Source organism: Micromesistius poutassou (assembly GCF_964030765.1).
Source record: "Micromesistius poutassou genome assembly, chromosome: 15".
NCBI lineage: Eukaryota > Metazoa > Chordata > Actinopteri > Gadiformes > Gadidae > Micromesistius > Micromesistius poutassou.
Genome location: NC_140285.1, coordinates 4,879,395 through 4,889,516, shown reverse-complemented (window position 1 = coordinate 4,889,516; position 10,122 = coordinate 4,879,395). Strand labels below are relative to the sequence as shown.

General features: G+C 44.4%; 1 protein-coding gene across 1 annotated transcript in view; it reads right to left on the bottom strand.

Annotated features, from left to right (window-relative positions):
- tp73 (tumor protein p73) overlaps positions 1-10,122 on the bottom strand; it is a gene marked incomplete at both ends in the record, with an annotated part of 29,911 nt that overhangs the window by 17,105 nt on the left and 2,684 nt on the right. Inside the window, 2 exons of the mRNA XM_084480208.1 lie at positions 5,317-5,467; positions 6,464-6,559. Of these exons, the coding sequence (XP_084336334.1) occupies positions 5,317-5,467; positions 6,464-6,559 (247 nt within the window). The remainder of the gene's footprint in view (positions 1-5,316; positions 5,468-6,463; positions 6,560-10,122) is intronic.

Here is a 10,122-nt window from a genome sequence, read left to right as displayed (position 1 = left end):
TTCACGTAGTACATCCTTTGGAGGCGCTCATATGTCTCTGAGCCTCAGTAGCACTAGCAATAGTAGAGGTAGCAGTAGTAGTAGTACTAGTCGTAGTAGTTGTGTAGCAGTAGTCGTAGTCGTCGTAGCAGTAGTAGTAGTAATGTCCAAACACAACCTCATCCAAGGGGAGATGGACCACCGCCTAGTAAGCAGAGTCCCTCACTACGATACTGTACCACACGCTACCACATGGCATCCACACACACATATCCACGTAGAAACCGAGAGAGAGAGAGAGTGCAGAGAGCAGAGCGGCAGGAGGGACGGAGCCAAAGACTATAAGAAGTAAAGGATGGGAACCCCCCCCCCCAAAAAAAGAGAAGAAAAATGCTATGGTTGCTCTAATTATAGGCATGCCCGGACATAGACGGCAACGCTGGGACACATGTACACACACGCTCCTGACACCTTGTGAAGGCCTGCCGTAGGTAAACACTGTCTCGTCTCACAGGCCCTGAGGGGGCGAGAGAGGCAGAGGGAGAGAGGGAGAGGGAGAGAGGGAGAGAGAGAACGAGAGAGAGAGGGAAAGAGCCAGGGAACGAGAGAGGCAGGTCTCATAAATGAACCCCAGAGGCAGAGTTCAAGGGTCAACGAGGGAAGCGCTCGTGGTGTGTACATGGGAGGCTGGACGTGTCCTAGGGATGGCTGTCGGATAGGACCAGGACTAGGAGCTGTTGGATGAGAGGTTCAGGAAGGCCATTTTAAACTAAGCGTTGGGGTCATTTTGTTGCTTTTTAAGTGATATTTGACCTTGGTGGGATTTGTGGAGACCTTTGTTAACTTTATATATAATCTGAATTAGTTGAACAAAAATGTCTCCCACTGTAATAATTTAAAACTTAATAAACTAATAATTCTATTTTCTCTGTGTGAAAGAGACTAAATAAATACATTTACCAAATACTGGGTAAACACTGGGTGTGGGTTTCAATGGTGAACCCATTTAATGATATTATTACAGAAAGACTGTTGAACTCTCTTAACTATAAAAGGTGCTATGGTAACCTGGTAGTAAGACATTCTATTTCATAACTATACCAAGGAAATAGGCTACTGTAATTGTATTCATTCCTTCATCTTGACGGGATCAATGGAACAACCAAAACCTCTTGGTCCAACAGACATTATAAGATCACTGTCGATCCCAGACAAGAAAAAAATACATTAAAGCTAAAGTCGTGAACACAGAATCTACCCTCATGTTGAAATCATCCACCATACACAGAGCTTCCCCTTCGGCGGGGGGGGGGCAGAGGAGGCGGACATCGAGCTGTTTAAATCAGGGTCATTTCATTCACACCTGCCTCTGGTTGGTTCACACACACGTCAAGATGTACCTGAGATTTGCCCTGCTGACACAACAGGTTTAACTGTGACTTGTGTCAATGGAAACGTCGTTCATATAAACACACCTGTAGTGCTGGATACTAGCCAGGAATGCAGAACGATTATTGCTATTATTTGTTTACATTCGGGACACCAGCTATAGGATAAAAGTATAAATACGCATGGCTGGTCATTCCAGCGTATTGATTTACACTTTTAATTATTAAATAATCAAATCATTTAGATATCCTCAAACCTTTTGACACCTGTGGAGTTCTTAATTCACTGTACTGCTGTGTTCCCCATGGCGTTCATTTAAGGGACGTCGGCCAATCACGTCAACCACGTGAAGGCAGAACATAGATGGGCATACCACTCTCTAAAGTGTATGGAAATAAATACCTGCGCTTTGATCTCGTTGTCATGGAGATTAGCGCACACAAAGGATCCCGTCTCCCTCTTGGTGTTGGACCTTTCAGATCAGTGGTCCCTACTTCAGCAGGTATTGTCAAGAGGGGGTTCCCACATACACACTAAGCCCAGGTGCTGCTATCAACTGTCGAAAACATTCACACCCCCAACACGCACACACACACACACACACGCACACACACACACACACACGCAGGTGTGCTTCGTTGTACTACCTTGATTTTCTGAGCAACAAGTTGAAACAGACTGAAACCGTCGCTTCATGGTTAGGTATGTGTGCACTTAAGTTTGGTTACGTTCTCTACGTACATCCCGTGTGTGTGTTTGTGTGTGTGTGTGTGTGTGTGTGTGTGCGTGTGAGAGTGTGAGTGAGCATATTCAAGCGTTTACACTTCCTGTGCCGGCCATATCCAACGTCCCCTATGGGCAGCCATCTTGCCGGCTGTCACTCAAAGTTTTGCTTTGAAGGCTGAAAACGGTTTTCTGTTTATCCTTTCATGTCCGGGTACGAGCCAGCCTAACAGCCTCAGCCTTTGGGTGAAACACAAAAGGGCTGAAGACATGGATAAGAATATTACTCCTCTAATGAGCTGTGTTCACCGCTGCTAAATATGCCGTCAAGGGCCTTGTACATAGAAGCGCTGTAGCAGGACCCATACAGGGAGCCAAAAACGATGTCAGGAGATAAAGTCCCCGCAATAATAGTCATTAGACCACTGAACATGGTAATAGTTGAACTATTTCAAGTAACTAATCAGGTCAAGTTAACAGTTAACAATGCTCAAAGTAGTTGTGGACCAGGATGGGTCATGTGTGCGCAGTGTGTAGAGAGGCTGCCCCCTGGTAGGCTGGTCTTGCAAACTGCATCTAGTAACTTTGACTTTGACTTTTAGTGACCTTCAAACTTCTGTCTATTCTGTAAAAACAATGACTTGTACTTGAATTGTATTATATACATAACACCATGATTATAACCTAACCATTATTTTGACCAATATGAACAAAGTTTCAGTCGCCACTCAAACATGGAAATAGACAAATACACACTTTCAGATTCATGATTTACTTCTTCTGAAGTTGTCAGCAGGTGGACCTTATTGGCTAAGCCTCAACCCATCATATAACTGAGGTCATCCACCCTGAACAATCCACCCCGAACAAATACCCTAAATAATCCCCAAGTACACTATCAGCACAAAAGCCCACATCAGCTGCCTTTTTGCGTCATCTCCAACTTGACAAAATAACGTGAATGGCCCCATATCCTTCTAGCAGTCACATACAACAACAACAACAACAGCTGTGGTGTACCTACCGTGCCACACCGCTGAGAGTGCTCCCCAACACAGAGCATGTTCAGGATGCTGAGTGTGTATCCTTGACCTATCTGCGGTCAACGATAAACAATAAACCATAAGCAAGTCCAGGATCAACCATAGGACCGCTACACCGGCCCCGCCGCCGCCGCCACTGCCATGAGGGCTAACCACCAAGTCGCTGATCCGACCACGGCAGCCTCTCCTGAGGAGGGCAGCGATGGAGAAAAGAGGCGAGCGTATCCTCTACTCTACTCTACTCTAGTCTACTCCCCTCTGACTGAGAGCTGGGGGATACTCCCTGGATAAGGGACATGATGCTGAGCTTGGAGGGAAAAGGGCTTTCCTCGCAGCCAGTCCTTCACATGTGCATCTGTCTGACTGGGCCTCCTCTCCTCCTCCTCCTCCTCCAGCTCCCCTCCATGCGACACCCCAGCTCAGTCGTCACATTGCCATGACTATTCATTAACCATGCAGGCAGGTCTGGGCCTGCCCACCCATAGATTACATCCTACCAATAATCAGGTGTGTGTGCGTGCGCGCACGCGTGTGTGTGTGTGTGTGTGTGTGTGTGTGTGTGTGTGTGTGTGTGTTCTTTCTTTTCTTGGGGGGGGGGGGGGGGGTAACTCTGTAACTCTGCTTACTTTTGTTGTACTTTGTTTTTATTAGTAGGAGACAAAAAACAGAGCATATTTTAACATAAGGCAACTAGGTGCAAACGCACACTCAAGAGACACACACGCATACACACACACACACACACACACACACACACACACACACACACACACACACACACACTCACACCATATCCACAGATGGCTCTAAAGTGGAACATAGGGTTTAATTAGGGTGTGTTTGGCCCCTCCCCCATTGGCCCCTAGGGGCCGGTGCAGGAGAAGAGAGGGAAAGGGTTGCGCAGGAGAGGGAAACTGTGGAGGGATTCTCCGGCTCAGAGGAGGGAAAAGGAAAACTGAAAGAGTGGATCTGTTTGTTTGCACATTGGCTGTTTTCTCTCCTGGTCAAACTAGGTGCTGATAAACTCATTATTGGAGATTATCCCCAATACACAGATAACTATTTGTTTCAATAATGTACAGATTTGGATGCATTATTTCCAAATGTGGAAAAAGTGTAAGTTGTATGTGTTTGCTGTGCCTCAATGACCACAAGAAAGTGTTTTTCCTTCGGTGCAAGCAACTGATCATCAATACTTGATCATCCTCACTGATAATCGATAAAGTAGGACTCTGAATCAGTATCAAAAGCAACTCATTTAGCCCTGCCTTTGTTTGATTGTGATCCATTATTTTTGGATCAGCATAAATCTTTCTTTTGTTGGATTAAACAAAACCATTTAAACAAACATCCCTCTTTGGTGTGTATTCAAACAGCTGAAAACTTTGCCCCGGTTACAGTTAAAGAATGAAATCTCTTTCAGAGGATAGACCGATGGCTCCAACTAACCCAAAAGTGCTCAAACTAGCAACACACAACACTGCCAAAACTCAGTGGGAACGAGCCAACACCTTGAGAAGATATCCCAGGATGTCTGGAGGCTGGACGGGCAGACGCAGACACACAGTCAATAAAAGAGATTTGCCCCGTTGCTCTCGTTCTTTTTCCACTTCAGGTAAGGTAGGAGACTTGCACGGCAGGAATATCTTCAACATGTTGCACTTATGTAAACTGTGTGTCCTCATCTAGTACACTGCTAAAATCACACACAGAATTGATTCGGGGGAATGATAGTGTCGTGGCTAAAAGGGGGTCTGACTCCCAGGTCCCCCAGTGTCCTCAGTCTACCTGTAGGCGTTCCGGAGCAAGGTGCCCCTACCTGCCCAACATGGATCTAAAACATTTATTTGAATCTTTGGATAAAAGCGTATTCAAGGACCAAATATTATGCCTTAACAATGGACAACAGGGCGGCTCGGTGGCTTTTTGGCCCCAGTATGAACTGTAGCAACCCACGTTTGTGTTCATGTGGTCCTATAGCGGTCATCAGCCCGTCTCTTTTTAAACCATGCACTTCCCTGTCTCTCTTCACTCTCCGGTCCATGGGCTTTCTGTCCGCCCAATACATAATATACAGTACATATACCAATACATATATACATATACCAATACATATATATGCATTGATCTATATACATATACATGTATTGATATTGATGCAGGAATGAAGAACAGCACCCACCATGACGCCGTCCTCCAGGTCCCTCATGTGGTAGACGTCCATGCAGACCTCGGTCGCCCCGCGGTGCCCCCCCGGGGTGCTGGTGGAGGGCAGCGGCCGCTCCCCGGTCTGGCCCCCCGGGGGCATCTCGAAGTAGGTGGTGTCAGGCTCCCTGTGGAGAGACCCCGGGAGGGCGTTGGCAGTCTGGTGGGAGCAACGCCTGAGCTATAACCTACCTCTGGTGCTATAGCTACTGAGCTATAACCTACCTCTGGTGCTATAGCTACTGAGCTATAACCTACCTCTGGTGCTATAGCTACAGAGCTATAACCTACCTCTGGTGCTATAGCTACAGAGCTATAACCTACCTCTGGTGCTATAGCTACTGAGCTATAACCTACCTCTGGTGCTATAGCTACAGAGCTATAACCTACCTCTGGTGCTATAGCTACAGAGCTATAACCTACCTCTGGTGCTATAGCTACAGAGCTATAACCTACCTCTGGTGCTATAGCTACAGAGCTATAACCTACCTCTGGTGCTATAGCTACAGAGCTATAACCTACCTCTGGTGCTATAGCTACAGAGCTATAACCTACCTCTGGTGCTATAGCTACTGAGCTATAACCTACCTCTGGTGCTAGAGCTACAGAGCTATAACCTACCTCTGGTGCTATAGCTACTGAGCTATAACCTACCTCTGATGCTATAGCTACTGAGCTATAACCTACCTCTGATGCTATGTGTTTGTGAACAGCAACACCTGAGCTATAATGAACCTATGGTGCTATAGCTACAGAGCTATGTCAACAGCTGAGCTATAAAGTACCTCTAGCTGACTCTTTTTGGGGGAATTAGCAAAAGATTGCACTTAAAACAACTGCTGGTTTTTGTAAAGGAGATGAGATGATTATAATTTCTGTTTAGAAATCGCAAGAATCTCAGTCTAATATAAAAAACGATATATGTTGCAACATTCATTGATTTGTTGCAAGGATTTTATGGATTACAAACACTAAAATTGTACAATATACAGTATATTGTACTAAAAGCACAAGATATTGTAAAGAACATTACCGATATGCAAACAGACCGTGGCAATGCTTTGGGGGTTTGGATGAGACAAGAGCACAGAACGATAAAGTAGTGGTGTGAAGATGGGACTCACAAGGAACTCCACAGGTGCTCAAAGGTGCCTCCCTCCTCCGCAGCCGTGACCTGGGACATCTTTAATGATGGGATGTCCAGGGAAGGATATATCACTCTGTACACACACACACACACACACACACACACACACACACACACACACACACACGCACAGGCACACGCACACGCACATAAAGAAATAAGAATATCATGATGTCAATGTGAACAAATGTTACAATAAGTGATAAATATGAAATGACTTCATCATTTGATTGATTCTTATAACACTTTATTTATCTTTATTTCATGCATGTCCATAGAGCTGTATTATAATAAAACCAGACATTTTTACCCGTTATAATATATATATATATATATATATATATATATATATATGGTGAAATGTATTTGATTTTTGCATTATCTATCCACGGCGGAGAGTTTCCTATAATAGTAGCATGTAAGTAGATTTAACCATCCTTCTCAATCTCAGCTGTGTAATTGGTAATACTCTCATATTAGGAGCCTGTAATATCGCTTACAATGCCCCTAAATTATCCAGCAAGATTAATAATATGGACAAGTCAAACAAACAAACAGCCACAAAAACAACAAACAAACTCAGAGACACGCACGGGCGTACACACACACACACACACACACACACACACACACACACGCACACACACACACACACACACACACACACACACACACACACACACACACACACACACACACACACACACACACACACACACACACACACACGCACGCACACACACACACACGCACACAGCATCCAGGTGTGATCGCATCAGTGTATATGACGGAGGTGTCTGGGGGCCGCGGGCGTGCCCAGGCCGGTCCGCATCGTCACCCTCTCCTCCCTGCAGACGCACGACGGCTCGTGGCACCGAACAAAAAATAATCAACTTCCTTTCTGCACCTCGCTGACCGGGCGCTCGACTTCTACACCCGATGCTTCACATATCCCTATTTCCTTTAGCCTGGGAGCCAGGAACTGTTACATTTCAATGTTTCAAGAAGGTCCCGTTGGCGAATTGAGGCCCGATGTGGACTCAAGCTTCTGAGAGGATTTCTCTCCAAGCTCTATACACATGTCTGTCTCTTCGCGTGCAAATAATTTGTTATTTTTTAGTTATCTTGATGCATTTGAATGCCGGTATATCATGCGATGTACGTAGTCGTTTCAACAAGTTATTATTGGCTTAATTGTCAAAACCGCAACAACAAAAAATGATACCACCAAAACAAATGACAGGCCTACCGCGTATGATGATACAAGTTTGGTTTGGTTTCCTCAAAGTGACCTACTTGTTAGATAGGTTAAATTCTAAGATATAGAGCATTGACAACAGTTTGGGGTCTGCACCACGAACGCTCGCGGCATGTTGGAGGTTGCGTCCAAAGTTTGTTTAATACTCGCTGTGTTCCTCACCACATCTCCTTAGTAACCGTTGCGCTGCGCAGCGGAAAATTGGGCAAAAGTTCACGGCTCGGATGTTAGTTGCGCGCTGGCCTATTTATAGAAAATGTGCAAATATCATGAATATAGACGTACAAATTATATGAATTAGTAGGCCTGTTTTACAATTAATTAAAACATGTCCTGATCAGCGTTGACTCAATGTTGTGTCCGCACCATGTCGAATGTTGAGTCTGTAAACAAAATGTGCGTTTTGTTCTGTTCTTTATCGATTTGAGCCTATAATCTTAAGAAGCGCTGGTCATATAGCTTGTTGTTGATCGATTCAGTTAGAACTTGAAGACCCTCTGTTCTTTTTACCATATGGGTCAATGAGCTGGTCATAGTCCACACACACGCACGCACACACACACACACACACACACACACACACACACACACACACACACACACACACACACACACACACACACACACACACACACACACACACACACACACACACACGCACATGCGCGCACGTCTTGGTTCTGGAACTCTGGAGCAGCTGCGCGAGAGCCAATTAGATTCCCGCTATTCCCGCGGTGGCTGCCGCCTCTGGAACCCTCGCGCTGTGCTGCTAATTGAGAATCCACCCGGACATCAGCCAGTGGTTTCACTTAGCAGCCTACCACGCGTAAGGATGGGGCGTCCGTTCCTCTTATCTTACTGATAAGTTCGCATGTGATCCTACACCAAACGAACACCTCTCCGTTTGTTAGTAAACAGATTGAATACACGGTGCGTCAGCCCCTAAAGTTCAACAGACTGCTGTCGGTGGTATTTTTGTTCACCTGCCGTCACTGCGCCCTTGACACGTCGACACACACACACACACACACACACACACACACACACACACACACACACACACACACATACACACACACACACACACACACACACACACACACACACACACACACACACACACACACACACACACACACACACACACACACACACACACACACACACACACACGCACACACAAAATATATACTACCTCGATTATGCTTTGTAGTTTAAAAAAAAAACATTTTCTATCGTGTAGGCCTATACATTTTGGGAAATATGGATTTATTGTATTGGCTACTAAATTGGCACCTTTTCGATAACCTTTTCGTTGGCATATTTTATTTTACATTTTAAACCTTTTGCGCGGTTAGCAATAAACAATTTAAGGAGGACTCTTAGCTATTAATTTAATTAAAGGCTGCTTCATGTAGAAAGTGACAGCATAATTTATCATCTAATTTTACACACGATAAAGACCTACGGATTATCTTGTAACATTTATCTAAAAAACCAATTGGTAAATAAATTACATTCTATGCCTATATCTATTGTTTAAACATGTTTAGGCGATATACTTCTTTCGAGCAAGATATATAAATGGGCCTGCATTCTGTTGCTTATGCCAAAATAATGCAACAACATCACACAAACTGTCTGTCTTATACATTGATTCACTTTCTTTATGGATAAATTAAAAAAGCAATGAATTAAAACCAAATTAACACATTTAATAGACACTACAGGTGCGTGAAGCAGATAAATAGGCCAGCCCAATATACGTTAACGTTGCTATGAAGTAAAGATAAATCCCTAATAGAGTCTAGGCCTGTAGGCTACTCACACACTTATCTTCACGTCTCATTAAACATTAAATATACTTTTTGTAAAAGAACGTCCGCGTCGTTACGCGGCCATTGTTTCCCTCCGATTTCCAATGAAATAAAAAAAACATTGAACAGCATCAAACGATATCAAACATCCTGTCCTTTGCTGCAAAAAAATAATAAATAAATATATAGATACATAGAACAACTTACCACGTTTTTGAGATCACAAATGTCCAATGACCTAATTTTGCGCAGATCTGCCGTTTTTATAATCTATCATGCCATGGGAATGACCCTCCATAAAATAAATCGACCGACTTCCGACGTTGATAAGAACGCAGGAAAAGTATTGACTCTTCTAAGAAATCTAAAAAGAAAAACATTTGGTTTGATTGCTATTCAGGAAAGTGTGAGGCAATTGCTGCTGAAAGCTGAGGAGACGAGAGGCAGCGGTGGGAGAGGCAGGAGGCGGGAGAATCTAGCCGCGGTTTGGACGCACACGGGCGGGAAACCGTGCCCAGCGCACCAGAGGCCACACACACATTAGAAAGGAACATTTTACTG